This window comes from Zygotorulaspora mrakii, chromosome 5, assembly GCF_013402915.1.
Source record: "Zygotorulaspora mrakii chromosome 5, complete sequence".
Lineage (NCBI taxonomy): Eukaryota > Fungi > Ascomycota > Saccharomycetes > Saccharomycetales > Saccharomycetaceae > Zygotorulaspora > Zygotorulaspora mrakii.
The window spans coordinates 736,956-752,400 of record NC_050723.1 but is presented as its reverse complement, the minus strand read 5'-3'; the positions used below and the strand labels follow the sequence as shown (position 1 = coordinate 752,400).

The following is a 15,445-nucleotide window of genomic DNA, read 5'->3' as shown; positions in this document are numbered from 1 at the left end:
AGTATTTGTCGTTAGTTATAGAGTCGTAATAAAAAAATGATATATATGCACGTTATGATAATCTTTTTGTGAAGCGTTACTCTTCATGATGCTGGACACGTTCGAAGTTGTTCTCGATAGATTGAGAGTTTGAGCCCCTTCTGACCTTATTGAAAACGCCAGGAATTTCCCCTGAGTCGATCAGGTCATTAATTTCATCACCCGCTTTCCCCCAATTTCCCTTACCGGATCCTTGTTTCTTGACATTGTTTGGTGACTCACCAAAGTTACCAGTATGGGTGAAGTATTTTGGCACAGCCTTGGCCTCATGCTGTGTCCATTTATTAGTTCTAGTCATTTTATTGTAGTTGTAGATGTGTTTGGAGTTTTCGTTGCAGTTGAATTTGCAGTGATATCGCCGTATGGAAGGGCGTGATAGATGTGTGATCGAGATTATCGTGGTATTTATATGCCAGAAACTGTGATTCTAACCCCCTTTCATCGCTTTTCCCCCTTTGCCCCTTAAAAGACAAATCAGACGCCACGTCGCTTAACGAGCTAAAAAGTGTGGGGGAGGCCAACAGGCGCTCCAACAAGAACGATTTGGAAGGAGAATCGACGAGAATCGACGAGAAACGACAAGGAGAGTCAACGAAGTGACTATGCAATGGTTGTGAGTAATACGGCGTCGACGTAGTTAGCTCGATAAGTGTTGTTTGCGTGACGCCGTTTGCATGACGGCTGTGTAACGGTGGCAGCTGCACGTTAACGAAAATCTATGGTCGACCAAGATGTTGAAAAACTGCACAACAGACAGGCATTGCACAACGTTTTTCTGACATAAAACCTGTCCAGAGAGTCTTTCGAATATTGATCGACGAAGTTCGGAATACACAGTTGCCAATGATGGTATGTAGAATACGGAGAACTGCCCAGATGTAGGGATCCCGTGCTTTGCTACGGCGATGAGAAGTGGACTCGAAGTAGCGTGGGTGATACTTGCCGTCATTGGCATTGCGGACACTAGGTTATGGCTTAGCGTAGAAATGTGGCGCACAGGTAAAGACATATATAGATTCCTGGCATGCGAGCTCACGAAACGAAACTGCATGCTGAGTCGACGCCAGGTTGAACCACAGCGCGAGATGAAGATCGCAGGAGTGCTGCTCTTGCTGAACGAGGGCTTGTGTTGTAGGGAAACTCAGTTTCATAGCGTCTCGGGAACAGGAGCTATTTCTTATTACATGCCGTTGAGTTCCTGGTGCTCAGAGTCGTCTCGCGATAGTTACTTCGACAGTTTTGTAGGATCTATTGAAGCGTTATTATTAGGGCTTGATCTGACTTGGTTTCTGAGTTTTTCGGGTCGCTTCTCTACTGACACTTGTCTACAATTTGATATCAACTCCAGTGCGACATGGCAAAATTTCCTGTCGGGCTGCCCCAGGTTGTGTCTGTAAAAATATAAATTGATTATAGAAATACTGATTACTCTTACGTTATGAATAGATATTTAAGAGAGAGCCTGAGGTAATCAAGGATGAAACCTTCACAGTGAAATTGCAACATAAATCAAGTCAGAGGAGCCCCAACTAAATATCTATCGACTTGGAAGAGTCATCAGCTGATAACCTATCCCGAGACGCTTACGATTCAGGAACCTGACTACGAAGAAGTCTATGGCATGGAACAAGAAATAATAGTTATACTGTTGAAATATAAATCGATATTGTAAGATATATTAAAGAGATGACTTATAAGCATCAGAAATAAGACAATTGGTCCGTAAAACAAAATAAACGAAGTCAGATGAAGCCCTAACAGAATGTCAATCGATACTGGAAAGATATCGGATGACAGTCTATCGCGAGACGTTTACAACTCAGGAGTCTGACTACGAAGGAGTCTATGGCATGGAACATGAAATAACAGTTGTACTGTGGATTCTATGGGACTAGAAACGGTGTGATGACGATGAAAATTCTTCACTCGTCGTCCTTTCTTATGGTTCAATAGGTGCGAAATGCTAGGTATAAATACTGACGTATTTTCCAGATATTAATCCAAGTTCAATTAGTTTTATCTCAATTCATGATATAGAAAACCAAGGAATTATATATCTCTATAATTGAATATCATAGCATTATCATCAATGTCAAACCAAGTTACTATCGACAACGCCGAAGAAAACATTCTTTCCAAATAATATCGATCTATATGTCAACACCTCAAGCCATACTTCCAAGTATGGCATTATTGGTAAGATGCAAAGTTGATTTTTAATAATCCAATCTCGAGTCGTCCCAGTGGCCGAGTGGTTAAGGCGATGCCCTGCTATTACTCAGTAAAAGCAATTAGGCATTGGGTTTTACCTTCGCAGGTTCGAATCCTGTCTGTGACGCCATTCTTTTTTTTTAATTTTGTTTATTAATCAGTAAAAGGTCCCGAAGTATTTCTACCCAATCGCTTCTTATTCAAGAGTTTTTTACAGGTCTGTGTGATTCAATGGTTGCTCTCTCTGTAGACTGCTACCAGTACTGCATCTACTTATGCCTCTTCCGATATTACTTTACGATATATAACGCACACCATTTTTTTCATCTTTTAATTGTCGCAGCAGATAGGCTGGATTTTCGTCATTTTTTTTTTCGCCTCCTGTTCATCCGATTTATTTTGAAAGTAATAAAACTATAGATTCTCATCGAAAAATAAATAAAAGGCTAAATAGACTTATTTCAACCGAGATTCGTCTCTGTAGCAGCCTTAGAAATAGGTGATGATAAAGTATTGAAATAATTGAAAGAGGGCTTCAAAAAATAAAAAAATTTCTTTTTTCCCTTCTATTGTTTGAATTAGTCATGGATCCCACAAGAGCGCCGGATTTTAAACCACCTTCTGAAAATGAGGAACCGCAACCTCCACCAGATCCCATTTCTACTATCCCGAAGTCTAAACCGATAGTGCCATACGTGCTAGCGGATTACAATTCCTCGATAGATGCGCCGTTTAATCTTTCGAATGTGTACAAGAAAACGTCGTCAAAGACTGAATTGAGCGATTTAGAGACCCTACGTGGCCAGGATGGTACCGTTCAGCGTCGTTCGCATCATATGCCATTTACTATGACGGATTTCCAGCCGCTTTCTGCCGACATTTCATCCGATGAATACGAAAGTGGAGAACTTGACGCAAAGCTGTTCTCGCTCGATCAGAATACTAATAACGATTCAGTTATAAGTATTGGTGTACGAAAGAATCAAATTGCAGATTTAGAGGAGGTCCCCCATGGGATAGTGAGACAAGCCAGATCAATTACTGATTATGAATTTCCAACTCACAGATTGTCAAAGAGGTTACAAAACTCGAATAAATTACCGCTGGTCATCGTTGCGTGCGGATCATTTTCTCCAATTACATATTTGCATCTTAGAATGTTTGAAATGGCATTGGACGCGATTTCGGAACAGACAAGATTTGAGGTCATTGGTGGTTACTATTCGCCAGTAAGTGATAATTATCAAAAACCTGGTTTAGCATCGTCATTTCATAGAGTCAGAATGTGTGAACTGGCCTGTGAAAGAACTAGCTCGTGGTTAATGGTTGATGCCTGGGAGTCATTACAGCCTAATTATACTAGAACGGCTAAAGTTTTAGATCATTTTAATCATGAAATCAATGTTAAGAGAGGTGGCGTTCGCACAGTTACAGGTGAATCAATGGGTGTCAAAATCATGCTGTTGGCTGGTGGTGATTTGATTGAATCAATGGGTGAACCAAATGTATGGGCTGATGCTGATTTACATCATATTTTGGGAAATTACGGTTGTTTAATTTTGGAAAGAACAGGCTCTGATGTTCGTTCTTTCTTGTTGTCTCATGATATAATGTATGAACATAGAAGAAATGTTTTGGTTATCAAACAACTTATCTATAATGACATTTCTTCAACCAAAGTGCGTCTTTTCATAAGACGTGGTATGTCTGTACAATATTTGTTGCCGAATTCAGTCATTAGATACATCCAAGAGCATGGTTTATATGTTAACCAAACAGAACCAGTCAAGCAAGTAATGAGTACAAAGAGCTGATAAAACTAAATAAGCAAATTTCTGTAAAACTATTGTAATTCTTTTTATTTCCCAATACATTTATTTTTTATGTTTACAATTAATTATTTTTGTTTCGGTTTCCATAGCCGTTCGACAGGCTGTTTCTCAAAAAATGTAACAGAAAATACAACGTCACAAAATAAGTATAAAATCATATTGAAGAAAAACACCAAATTTGCTACAGAGTATGAATACGAGACCAAAAATATATTCATATCTAAAGAGTATGCAGGAGTTATCAAAGGAAAAAAGCCTGAAGAGGAAAAAATATATTGGTTTAACATATTTGGAATATTGCAAATTACCGTCCACTTTACAGGATGAATACTTGACGTGGAATCAAAAACAATTTCAAATAGAAAGGGAAAGGATTCAGTTAGAGAGACAGGGTGGTGTTGAGGGATTAGCAAAGAAAAAAGGTATGCAAGAAGTTGACTTTTTCAATAGAGTTACCACCTGGTCCTATCTCCATGCATATACTCCGCAATATAAAATAAAAGACAAAAAAAGTTTGATATTTGACATGTTTAATAGTAATCCCATTGGGGATCCTTATAGCATTGCTTGTTCCGATTTCAGAAATGGCCAACTTATAAATATACAGAAAAAAACCCACAAGGATTCACTCTCATTGATTTCTTCATTACTTAGAATAAAATAATCAGTAAATAATAAAATAAAACAGTTAATAAGTATAAAAACACACTTAAGACTTGTTTTATCAATACGACTTCACCTCTTTTTTTATTCACGTGACATTGGTTACATATAGTTGTGTTAAATAAAAGTGGCGATGGTACCCATTATATTGAAAACTTCTTCAAAGCCCAAGCCTGAATAAGTTAGTTGACTCTCTGATGACAGGCTTGAACTATGAACGAGTACCATGGAAGGATGTGGTTGCAGTAGCATCCGTTCTGATGGCTTGTTACACTAGTTTTAAATACCTTAAAAATCGCAATGAGCTGAATAAACCGCCTGTGAAAGGTGGTGTCGAAGAATTGATCGGCAACACACCATTGGTTTTGATAAAGTCCCTTTCGAAATTGACAGGGACCGAAATCTTTGCCAAGATGGAACTTAGCAATCCTGCGGGCAGTGCTAAGGATAGGGTAGCCTACAATATTATTAAGACGGCCGAACAGGAGGGTAAACTAGTTCGAGGAGAGCCTGGCTGGGTTTTTGAAGGGACCAGTGGATCTACAGGTATATCCATTGCAATGCTTTGCAATGCTTTGGGTTACCGAGCACATATTTCCTTGCCAAATGATACTTCAACGGAAAAGTTAGCTTTATTGGATAGTTTAGGTGCTACTGTCAACATGGTCAATCCCGCAAGTATTGTAGATCCTAGTCAATATGTGAATGCTGCAAAAAAATCATGTGCAGAACTTGTCAGTAAAGGTGTCAGAGGAGTGTTTGCAGATCAGTTTGAAAATGAGGCAAATTGGAAAATACATTTTGAAACTACTGGTCCAGAAATTTACAAGCAAACCGGGGGTCATGTAGATTGTTTCATTGCTGGCTGTGGTACAGGTGGCACCATAACCGGGGTATCTCGATATTTAAAGCGAAAAATGAAAAGAAACCCACCTTATACGATCCTTGCTGATCCACAAGGTTCCGGATTCTTCAACAGAATAAACTACGGTGTTATGTATGATAATACCGAAAAAGAAGGTACAAGAAGAAGACACCAAGTAGATACCATTGTGGAAGGAATAGGCTTGAATAGAATAACAAAAAACTTTGAACTAGGTGAGAGTTCTATTGATGAATCAATACGGGTGACTGATAATCAAGCTATCAAAATGGCAAAATTCTTGTCAGTCAACGATGGCCTGTTTGCTGGTAGTAGTACTGCCATAAATGCAGTAGCAGCGGTTAAAGCTGCGAAAAGAATGAGAAGAAACTCAAGAATTGTCATCATTGCTTGTGATGCTGGAACAAGACATCTGAGTAAGTTTTGGAAAGAGGCAAAAACTGTAGATTCTAACATTACTTTGGAGGAAGTAATAGCAGACTAACACGAATGTCATCACCATCTCCTGGTAAAGCGTTTTAGGAGTTGTAGTATTTTACATATCTTATTTTTTTTTTTTTTTTTTTGATTAATCAAAAGAAAATCTTGTTGGCATCGATAACAAAATGCAGTTTGACCCTAATGCGAAGAAGATATTTACATAAAAAAACATACAATAGTCTTCGAAGGAGCACCACGATAACTGAATGAGTGATATCGTTTACGTTTCACCTCAAGCGTATCTTATATCTGCAGATGGCTGGAAAAGCGATTTTCAAAGATCTGGATTTATACCGATTCTAAAGGCCGACTTAGCAAAACTTGAACACTCTCTTCAGAAAGTTGTCCAGAAGCATGGAAACCTCAAAAATTCACGAAAACAACGTACTGGTACGAAACAGAAACAAAGTGAAGATTCGGACCCCTCCAATGCCGAACTTCTCACTGGCAACGATATTAAAGCCACTGAAGGAGGTACAAAATATCAATCACTGAAGCATTTTCTTCCTATTTCATCAGAGCAGCGGCTGCACACAGTGGCGTTTCAAGGATTGCGCAGCAGTTTATCCAATGAGAGTATAGAACGTATCATTTCAAAATGCATACAACTTTCAGCACAAACTTCACACGCCCAGGACGATCAAACTGACCTTTTTGAGTGTTGGACAACTCTTCACTTTGTTGGCCTCGAGGTCCAAGATGTGTTTGTACGATTCAAGCAAGGGAATGAGAAATTATATAGTCATATTTGCCAGACGTTACGTTCTCTGTTCAGCAATCCAATCGCCGGTGTAGAGTTTCATATGGACTCACAAACAAGTCAATTCGTCAAGGAGGAAGGGGCTGCAGTTCCTGAGACTAATGCAGCTCTCGTTGAAACATTAAAAACCGCGATCCAGAACTTAGAACCATCCAGAGGTACAGCGACCGAAGATGATTTCTCATCGGTTAACTACCAGATAGATCTCAGCACCTTAAGTGATCTGCCAAAAGATTCATTGGAACAACTCTGCAAGGATATTGTTGAATTCAGAACAAAGGTTGTTAGCATAGAAAAGGAGAAACGGGAGCATCAAATGTACGAAGAGAGTGAGCGCCGGAGACAGCAAATGATGAAAATGTTCCGTCAAATACGGAAAAGTCGGAACGAAAACATAGATTCTGACGATGATGCTGATGATAATGACGAGGGTACTGACGCAGAGGGCGATGAGCAACGGGCAGGAGGTGAAGACGAAGATGACTACGCAATCGAGACTCGCAGATTGGAAAAAGAAAAAGAACAATCCGCTCGCGAATATGAAGACATGCTAAATCGTCTCCATTCCCAAATTGAACCGAGAATACGATCGCTGCAAGCCAGCATCAGAGGAGCGGAGAATTACGAGCAGAAACTAGAAAAGAGAAGGCCACTATTTTTGAAAGAGCTGCTGCACCAAGCTCACGACCAGTATTACGACCACCACAGGGCCTTCAAAGCTGCAGAGGAGCGGAAGGACGCTGTCGACAGGGAACAACACGGCGAACAAACCATCTCGTCGATCTCGAAGGTATCGCAGACTGCTGACACGAACGCCTCTGATGAGAAGCCGGGCGACGAGTCTGGCCTCGCCGCCGCCTCCGCACCCGCACAAGATAATATCTCCGAGCCACCAGAGTCAAGCGCGGAGCTTAAACAGTTTAAGATCAAGTTTGCGTTCAAGAAGGCCATCGACAAATCGCTGGATGGAGCTGCTGACTTGTCAGCGGCTCCATCCGTTGCCATGCCACTCAACACGCCCGCAACTAAAGTCGATCGCGAGCGGCCCTCGGCCGGGCCGCTCGCAGACGATCTGCCATTCACGCAGGCCCAGCTCGACCAGCGTCTACACGCACTCCGCCACTCCAAGGTTGTCGATGAGCTGATCAAAGAGTACCTCGGAGTGTACGAAGACGAGCTTGTTGATTACATTCTGGACAACATCCGAGAACACAAGAATAAGCAAATCCTGCTCGACGAACTGAAGGAGACATTTGACGACGATGCTGAAACCATCGTCGCTGCCATCTGGTCAAGCAGCGCGCTCCTCAACACCAACTAGCTCCTTGGTTGTCCTTCATGAAACACTGTATATAACTATATCATTTTCTACAGTATGTAACCTGAAACATCGTCAGGCACGGACATTTCTTTTTCGGTCTGGCATCCGAATCGGGTAAGAACACGAAAAGGATCTAGCCGCATTTTGTGTCAGATGAATGCCCCACTTTCCGTTTTAAGCTGTAAATGACCCAGAACGGCATCTTGGGTTCTATATTAGGAATAAAAGAATCAAATGAAACAAATTTTGAGGTCCTCGAATTGCATCGCGATCCGTATGAAAAAACAAACAAAAAAACTGAAAAAGATAGTCAACCTGGCCAAAACGCTAATGTACAGGAAAATCGGTAATTTGGTGTCTGAAAGAAGTGACGCAAGGTGAAGCTGCGTGTTTAGGGCAACAGGCCAGACTTGTACCGGTTGGGGTCGTCAAGTTGTCATTTGTGCATGATTGGAGCAAATAGATTTTAAGAAGTTATCCCTCTCAGACACAGTTTTCATCTCAGAGATCAGAACTCTGGAGCCTTTTTGACCATCTTATGAACACATCTGTTAACACAGCTTCGTAGAGCTCAGACACTAAAACGCTAATTGGTAGTTTCACAGATCCGTTATAGTACGCTCTATTGGCACACGATCGTCAGGTTATTTGATATACTTGCCGTTACTAGGTTAGCAGAGGTACCGAAGTATTCAGTCAGAGAGATTCACCACGTTTCCAGCTACTCCACGCCAACTTTTTTTAGTCGACTCCACAGACTATCCACTCATTTATTTCAGAAATTTTGACCGCCTGGCTGTACTCAGTTAGCTGCCCCACCGTTCTCTCGCTCTTTAGGTCAACTTCGCTATGGTAGCCAACCTGTTACGCGCGTCGTTAGTATTGTGGTACTTGCAGAGCGCCGATGGTGCGTTCATCGATTTTTTCAACCAGTTGAACAACAACACAGCAATATCTCCTCCAGCCGCCTCGACCACCTCCACTGAGGCAGCTGAGAGTACTGGTAGCTCCTCTGTTGTGCCTGTGGTACCCAGTACCACGAATTTATACCCCGAGAGTACTACAGAGACCTCTTCGCAGACATCTACGACCTCTAGCTCCTTTACTTGGGGCGAATCACCTACTAGCTCACCATCCACTGCAGAGTCAAGCTCGTATACTTTCCCCTGGTTTGATACTACATCATCAGGCATACCAACTGTCTCTGGTGCGGAATCCACGGGGAGAAGTACCTCAACCGCAAACCAGTGGACGGGCTCTACAGGGGACTCTACCACCTCTCAAAACTTTTTCGGGTTCACCCATCAAGATTCGTCATCCACGGTTGCTGCAGAGACCTCTACTTCCCCTCAAGTCTACTCGAGTGAAAGTTACACTCCACGTTCGTCGGAACCTCTCACAAGAACTTTATCTCCTCGTGTAAGTATTTCGTCTGTTAATACATGGCGTTCCGATACTTTTTCCTCCGAAGGTGTTACAGAGACTACAAGTTCTTCTGAAACGACTAGAGCGACATCTTTTGAAACTCCAGCGGTAAGTGCTTCCACCGATGCTATTCAAGTTGGATCAAACTCATACCAATATACGTTTTCAACAGATTCTAGTTCATATCAATACAGACCTTCCACTGATTCCGATGCGAACCCATCATCGACCGATTCTCCATCAGTTCAATACACACCTTCGAGCGAGTCCACTTCGTATGTTTACACACCTTCGAGTGAGTCCACTGCGGTGGCCTCCACACCATCCCGTGATTCAACTTCGTATGCTTACACAGCGTCAAGTGATTCCATTGCAGCGGCCCCCATACCATCCAGTGATTCTACTTCGTATGCTTACACAGCGTCAAGTGATTCCAGTGTAGCGGCCTCCACATCTGTGAGTGGTTCAACTTCGTATGCTTACACGCCTTCGAGTGAGTCCACTTCGGTGGCCTCCACACCATCAAGTGAGTCCACTTCGTATGCTTACACACCTTCGAGTGAGTCCACTTCGTATGCTTACACGCCTTCGAGTGAGTCCACTTCGGTGGCCTCCACACCATCCAGTGAGTCCACTTCGTATGCTTACACACCTTCGAGTGAGTCCACTTCGTATGCTTACACACCTTCGAGTGAGTCCACTTCGTATGCTTACACGCCTTCGAGTGAGTCCACTTCGGTGGCCTCCACACCATCCAGTGATTCAACTTCGTATGCTTACACAGCGTCAAGTGATTCCGCTTCTGAGACATCCATACCGCCCAGTGACTCTGTTTCGCTTGCCTCTGCACCATCGAGTGGTTCCACCACTTCGTATGCTTACACAGCTTCGAGTGATTCAGCTTCGGAGGTATCCACAGCTTCGAGCGAGTCCACTTCGGATACTTACACACCTTCAAGTGTTTCCGTTTCATCTACTCCATTTCTATATCCCTCTTCAAGTGGTTCAAGTTCATCTAGCTCATACCTGTACACGCTTACTTCTTCGGCTGCTACCGCCCCTTCGTCGATATATTCGTCTGAGTCATCTACGACAATTTCGGAGCCTACTTCATATCTATTATCATCAAGCTCTGCTTGGACTGCTTCTCCTTCTTCACAGTATGGTGCAAGTTCATCGTCCGCACAAAGCTCCTCTACTCAATACCTCGCTGTATCATCATCATCAATGCAATCTCCTTCCACCTCATCGGTGAGCGCTACTTCTAATTTGTATCCATCGACTTCATCAACTGAAGAGTCATTTGTTTCTTCCAGCCAATATCCAGTGTCGTCGACCGCTTCAAGCTCGGTAACTGTTTCAAGCCAAGCGTCATCTGAGTTGGCTTTATCAAGTTTATCGACAGCTTCTACCACCAGCTACCCATCCTCTTCTCAAATACAGCAACTGACTTCTTACAGCTCAAGTTCAAGTTCACAGACATCTTCAACATATTCTTCGGTAAGTTCTTCGCAGGTAAGTTCGTCGCAGGTCAGTTCAACTACGAGTGCAAGTTCAACAGGAGTGTACACGACCTCTACATCCTCGGTGTCCAGCACTACCAGCACAAGCAAGTTGATTACTTCCCAGATATCAAGTTCTTCTGTTCCAGTTTTCACCTCGAGCACATCAAGAAGCACTTCTTCAGATCAATATCCTTCCCAAAGAAGTTCCAATTCGACCGTGCAATATGCATCATCCACTTCCGCAATTGAGCCGCTATCAAGTTCTGTTGTAGAACAGCCAACTGCCTCATCCACAATAGTGCAAAGTGTCTATACATCTCCAATCGCTTCGCAAGCTCCGCAAGCTCTATCAACTTATATGCCTACCCCTGATTCTACATCATCTGATATACCTGCAGTAACAACACCAGCTTCTTCAACGCCTGCTGAAATTCCTGTCTCCTCAACAGCGACGACATCTTCACATTCAGAGAGTAATTGGTGGGTTCCAACAGAAATCATGACGCAATCTACTACTGCAACCGCCACCGGAACTTCTATTGCTACTGCGACATTACCTCAAGCAATAGCAGCAGCTACAGAGATAGCTACGCCTGATGGATATACCTTGATAACGATTGGTTTCAAAGAAGCATTAAATTATAACTTTGTTGTCAATAATCCTGTTTCGTCAGCACAAATCTTTGCCTTTTTACCTGAAATCTTGAATAATCCATTCAATAATCAATTTGGAAATATCTCTATTACAGAACTGGTGCCACTTCATTCTAATTCAATGAATTATTTGGCTACAGTTGCAAAAGCTTATTTCCCAACATCCGATATTGATGAGTTGAGTCGTATGATTTCTAATAACTCAAGTCCATTTTATTCTTTGAACGAAGGTGCTGCTAAATATTTGGCCTACTTGGTAGATCCTTCCATACCTCTGACAGGTTTGTTAGGTAGAACGATTTCCTCTGGTGTTTCTACATCTAATTCGACTTCGAACTCGAATAATAATGCAGGTTCACTTGACTCAAATTCATACAACTACTTCAGGAAGTCTTCTAATGGATCATCAAGTGACTCTGATCAAAGCACTTTCAGTAGAGCTAAAATAATTGGCTTAGTTGTTGGTATTGTTGTTGGAGTATGTGTTTCGGTTGCCGCTATGGTTATTCTCACTAGACTTTACATTATAAGGCGCCAAAAAGCACAAGATGTTATTACTTTCCCTGACGATTCGAGTATGAGTGATTCCAACAGTGACAAAGGAAGCTTTTCCAATGAGAAATTTCAACTTAATGATGCAGCTTCTATTTCCCCTTCGATGAGAATTAACAACTGGATGAATGAAAGCCACTATGATGATACTGCTGGTCCCGGTATTCAAATGGCCCAAGTTGGCAAAAGATCTGTTTCTATGCCAAAAATTTCTCGACCAATTGCTACTCAAAACTCTCTCGGGTGGAATGAAATTTGATCCAAGTACTTGCTTACCTCAACTCATTCTTTGCTTGAGTCAAATTACTGATGGTTTTCAACCATTTCCTTTAATTGTGATTATACCCAAACTTTATATACTTCGAAAAGATTTCTTGAAATCTTTAATGTAACATTTCATAAAATTCAATTCAATTCAATTCAATTTATTTTACAATTATATAAAGACTTAAACTCCATTAAAAAAATCAATTCTTCTCCACCCCTGTATCCTAGTCCGTTGTAGGGTATTATTTCCCTTACACTTCTATTCTTTCAGATAGTTCACGATGTATTCCACAGTTTCTTTAGGTTTCTCAAAAGCCATATTATGACCGCAGTCAAAGCTGACGAGTTTTGCCCTAGGAAAATGCTTATATAGTAGACTTGAATCATCTGTGAAGAAAGGAGATTGCAATGCTCGCATGAATAAGACAGATCTATCCGTTACAGTTTTAAAAAAATGATCAGAATTATCTTTCCCATACAAGTCCGGCCAAATTTTAACATCTTCCAGTATTGTTGGTAGCTGTTTCAATGGTAGATAGAAATCGATATAAGGATCCTTATCTAAATGCTTATCGAACGGTAAATTGTTATTGCTGTTCAAGAAGAAGCCGTTAGCAAAGTAAAGAGCGGGATGGCCTTTATCGATTTTGTTCGCAGGTAACTCATTTAACAAGTTTAACAGTTCCTTTTTCCAAGTCTTGGTACCTTTTGTAATCTTGATTTCCCTAGATATTATTTTGAGAATCGAGTCAAAATTCTCGGTCAACACATCGTCAACCCTTGGTATTGTATAAGGAGGGAAATCGATAGAAACGCATTTATTGATATTAACCAGATTACAAAGTGATGATAATAAAGCAACCCTGCCACCAAGAGAGAATCCGATAATATTGATTTGCCTTTGAGTACCGAACCTTTTCTTGATGAAACTAATCAGATCCTTCGTCAAAGTTACATAATCAAATGGAATTGCCTGAGGAGATGCACCATGATCTCTCAGATCTACATTACAAACAGTGTAACCTAAATTATCGGACAAAGTTTTACTGAATGTTCCGAACATTGATTTAGTTCCAAAAAGACCATGTAGTGTTATCAATACAGGCTCCCTTTTCAAATACTTCTCATCAGTGGTGGCAGGTTTTACAATTGTATATGCTAAATCAACAATTGGTCGCCTCGGTAGAGCCCTCGATTGTAACAGGCGTTTTAGTAACATTTATACTTCTTGACCCTTTATGTACCCTTATCATCATCGGCGCGGTAATGCTCCTTTAAGTTCGTATTCCTTTTTATAGAAAACAGATGCTCGATTATTATCGCTCAACTGAGTAAAAAGTAAGCAAGGTGAAGAGATATGTCAAGACTACGGAAATTTGACCGCAACATTCTGTGGAATGGTGCAAGTGATACCGATGATAACCAATTGATGGGACCGCTAGATACCGAAGAGCAGGAGGAGCTAATTCAAAAGTTCGAGCTGAGTAATACAGCGAGGAACAAAGGTTATGTTAACATACTCTCGCTATGCTACATGATGTGCTCTGGAGTTTTCCTTATACTAGCGAGTAATAAATCAGGAAAGGAAAAGGTGATGTTTGCCTTATGTACTCAAGCATTGATCTGTTCCATGATAAACGTACGGTACGAATTACGAAACGATTTTATTATTTTCAGAAAGATTAAAGTACATATTGAAAATTCTACTTTGCAAAGAACTAACGTGATATTAATCGTACTAATTGAATGGATTGGTTTGGCGCATTTCGAAGATCACACCATGATAAAGATTTTTGTCCAACTACCGCTGATACTATTTGTTACAGCAATATTAATCAAAAACTGGTCTCGAGATATGGCGGATCAATTAAATCAGTTGAGAAAGATGAAGTACAAATACAAAAATGCTTGAGGACCAATTCATTTGAAAATTTGAAATTTATTTGAAGAGACTTTTTCACTTCGATTCGGTAAACCTGCTAGATGGTAAACTGTAGTAGCCGTACGATCGTTGGCAATTAGCTGAACTAAAAGAGGTAACAGGGAAGATGAATTTGTCAATGAATATGCCAATGGTGCCAGATCCGTACTTTGCTGCTGGAATTTTTGTCTATTTATCATCGAAAAAACCATGGGAAATCTGAATTCCAGCTGCGACAGAATTAATGAGGCCAAGTACTCATTAAACTGTGGCAGGGTGTCGCTGATATTCAAATTCTCGTCATCTGTACTGTTGTAGAATTTGCATTCCAATTTCAGATACTCCAAAAACACGACTCCTGGCAAATGTAAATGGGCTCTGAGGGAAGTAGGCTTTTCAAAGAGCGTGACCATTTTGTCAGTAGTCCAGATTCTGCACCCCAGGCTCAAAATAATCGATCCCTTCTGCTGGCAAATCGTTTTCACTTCGTATAGCAACTCTTCTTCCCAAAATCTGATGCCATTTCGCACCGAGTGTTCCAGCTGGTCAAGCTCATCTCCGCTGAAATGTTCGTCATTGTGATAGCATTCTATACAAATCTACTTGTAAAAAATAGTTAGCATAACCTCATTACATACTATTAGTACCATTTACATACCTGTAATGTTGACGGTTTCAACAGCGGCAAAACTATATTATCTGAATCGTGATAGCCGCCAATGCGGTTGCTCGTCCTCGTGAAAGCGTTCCATTCAGAAACAAAATCTCTCTCCCTCAAGTAGACTGTTTCAAATACAGTCTCCGTACCTTCTCTGACTATTCTCATTGCGATTTGATTGCGTAATATTTAATCTATCTCTCTTTCAGAGCTCACTATAACATCAAAACATGTAATTCAGGTATAAAAAATAATGGTTGCTAAGAGATTCGAA

General features: G+C 41.1%; 10 protein-coding genes and 1 non-coding gene across 11 annotated transcripts; 8 read left to right on the top strand and 3 right to left on the bottom strand.

Annotated features, from left to right (window-relative positions):
* Positions 1-76: 76 nt before the first annotated feature.
* Positions 77-337, bottom strand: HG535_0E03590 (uncharacterized protein; the record flags this gene model as incomplete). The annotated part of the gene is made up of 1 exon (XM_037289107.1): positions 77-337. The coding sequence occupies one exon, from the start codon at positions 335-337 to the stop codon at positions 77-79; it is 261 nt and encodes an 86-aa protein (XP_037145002.1).
* Positions 338-944: 607 nt separating this feature from the next.
* Positions 945-1,436, top strand: HG535_0E03580 (uncharacterized protein; the record flags this gene model as incomplete). The annotated part of the gene is made up of 1 exon (XM_037289106.1): positions 945-1,436. The coding sequence occupies one exon, from the start codon at positions 945-947 to the stop codon at positions 1,434-1,436; it is 492 nt and encodes a 163-aa protein (XP_037145001.1).
* Positions 1,437-2,276: 840 nt separating this feature from the next.
* Positions 2,277-2,377, top strand: HG535_0Etrna11S. Its single transcript is given in 2 exon segments — positions 2,277-2,314; positions 2,332-2,377. It is a non-coding gene; the product is annotated as a tRNA-Ser (tRNA).
* Positions 2,378-2,834: 457 nt separating this feature from the next.
* On the top strand, positions 2,835-4,064 carry NMA2 (nicotinamide-nucleotide adenylyltransferase NMA2; the record flags this gene model as incomplete). The annotated part of the gene is made up of 1 exon (XM_037289105.1): positions 2,835-4,064. One exon carries the CDS (start codon positions 2,835-2,837, stop codon positions 4,062-4,064), a length of 1,230 nt encoding a protein of 409 aa, XP_037145000.1.
* Positions 4,065-4,272: 208 nt separating this feature from the next.
* Positions 4,273-4,746, top strand: HG535_0E03560 (uncharacterized protein; the record flags this gene model as incomplete). Its single annotated transcript, XM_037289104.1, has 1 exon — positions 4,273-4,746. The coding sequence occupies one exon, from the start codon at positions 4,273-4,275 to the stop codon at positions 4,744-4,746; it is 474 nt and encodes a 157-aa protein (XP_037144999.1).
* A 196-nt stretch (positions 4,747-4,942) lies between these two features.
* Positions 4,943-6,112, top strand: MCY1 (putative cysteine synthase; the record flags this gene model as incomplete). The annotated part of the gene is made up of 1 exon (XM_037289103.1): positions 4,943-6,112. The coding sequence occupies one exon, from the start codon at positions 4,943-4,945 to the stop codon at positions 6,110-6,112; it is 1,170 nt and encodes a 389-aa protein (XP_037144998.1).
* Positions 6,113-6,314: 202 nt separating this feature from the next.
* Positions 6,315-8,189, top strand: SNU71 (Snu71p; the record flags this gene model as incomplete). Its single annotated transcript, XM_037289102.1, has 1 exon — positions 6,315-8,189. One exon carries the CDS (start codon positions 6,315-6,317, stop codon positions 8,187-8,189), a length of 1,875 nt encoding a protein of 624 aa, XP_037144997.1.
* Positions 8,190-9,038: 849 nt separating this feature from the next.
* On the top strand, positions 9,039-12,584 carry MSB2 (Msb2p; the record flags this gene model as incomplete). Its single annotated transcript, XM_037289101.1, has 1 exon — positions 9,039-12,584. The coding sequence occupies one exon, from the start codon at positions 9,039-9,041 to the stop codon at positions 12,582-12,584; it is 3,546 nt and encodes a 1,181-aa protein (XP_037144996.1).
* Positions 12,585-12,851: 267 nt separating this feature from the next.
* On the bottom strand, positions 12,852-13,811 carry EAT1 (putative hydrolase; the record flags this gene model as incomplete). Its single annotated transcript, XM_037289100.1, has 1 exon — positions 12,852-13,811. The coding sequence occupies one exon, from the start codon at positions 13,809-13,811 to the stop codon at positions 12,852-12,854; it is 960 nt and encodes a 319-aa protein (XP_037144995.1).
* Positions 13,812-13,949: 138 nt separating this feature from the next.
* Positions 13,950-14,504, top strand: HG535_0E03510 (uncharacterized protein; the record flags this gene model as incomplete). The annotated part of the gene is made up of 1 exon (XM_037289099.1): positions 13,950-14,504. The coding sequence occupies one exon, from the start codon at positions 13,950-13,952 to the stop codon at positions 14,502-14,504; it is 555 nt and encodes a 184-aa protein (XP_037144994.1).
* An 8-nt stretch (positions 14,505-14,512) lies between these two features.
* On the bottom strand, positions 14,513-15,339 carry REC102 (Rec102p; the record flags this gene model as incomplete). The annotated part of the gene is made up of 2 exons (XM_037289098.1): positions 14,513-15,112; positions 15,172-15,339. 2 exons carry the CDS (start codon positions 15,337-15,339, stop codon positions 14,513-14,515), a joined length of 768 nt encoding a protein of 255 aa, XP_037144993.1.
* Between the last annotated feature and the right edge of the window lie 106 nt (positions 15,340-15,445).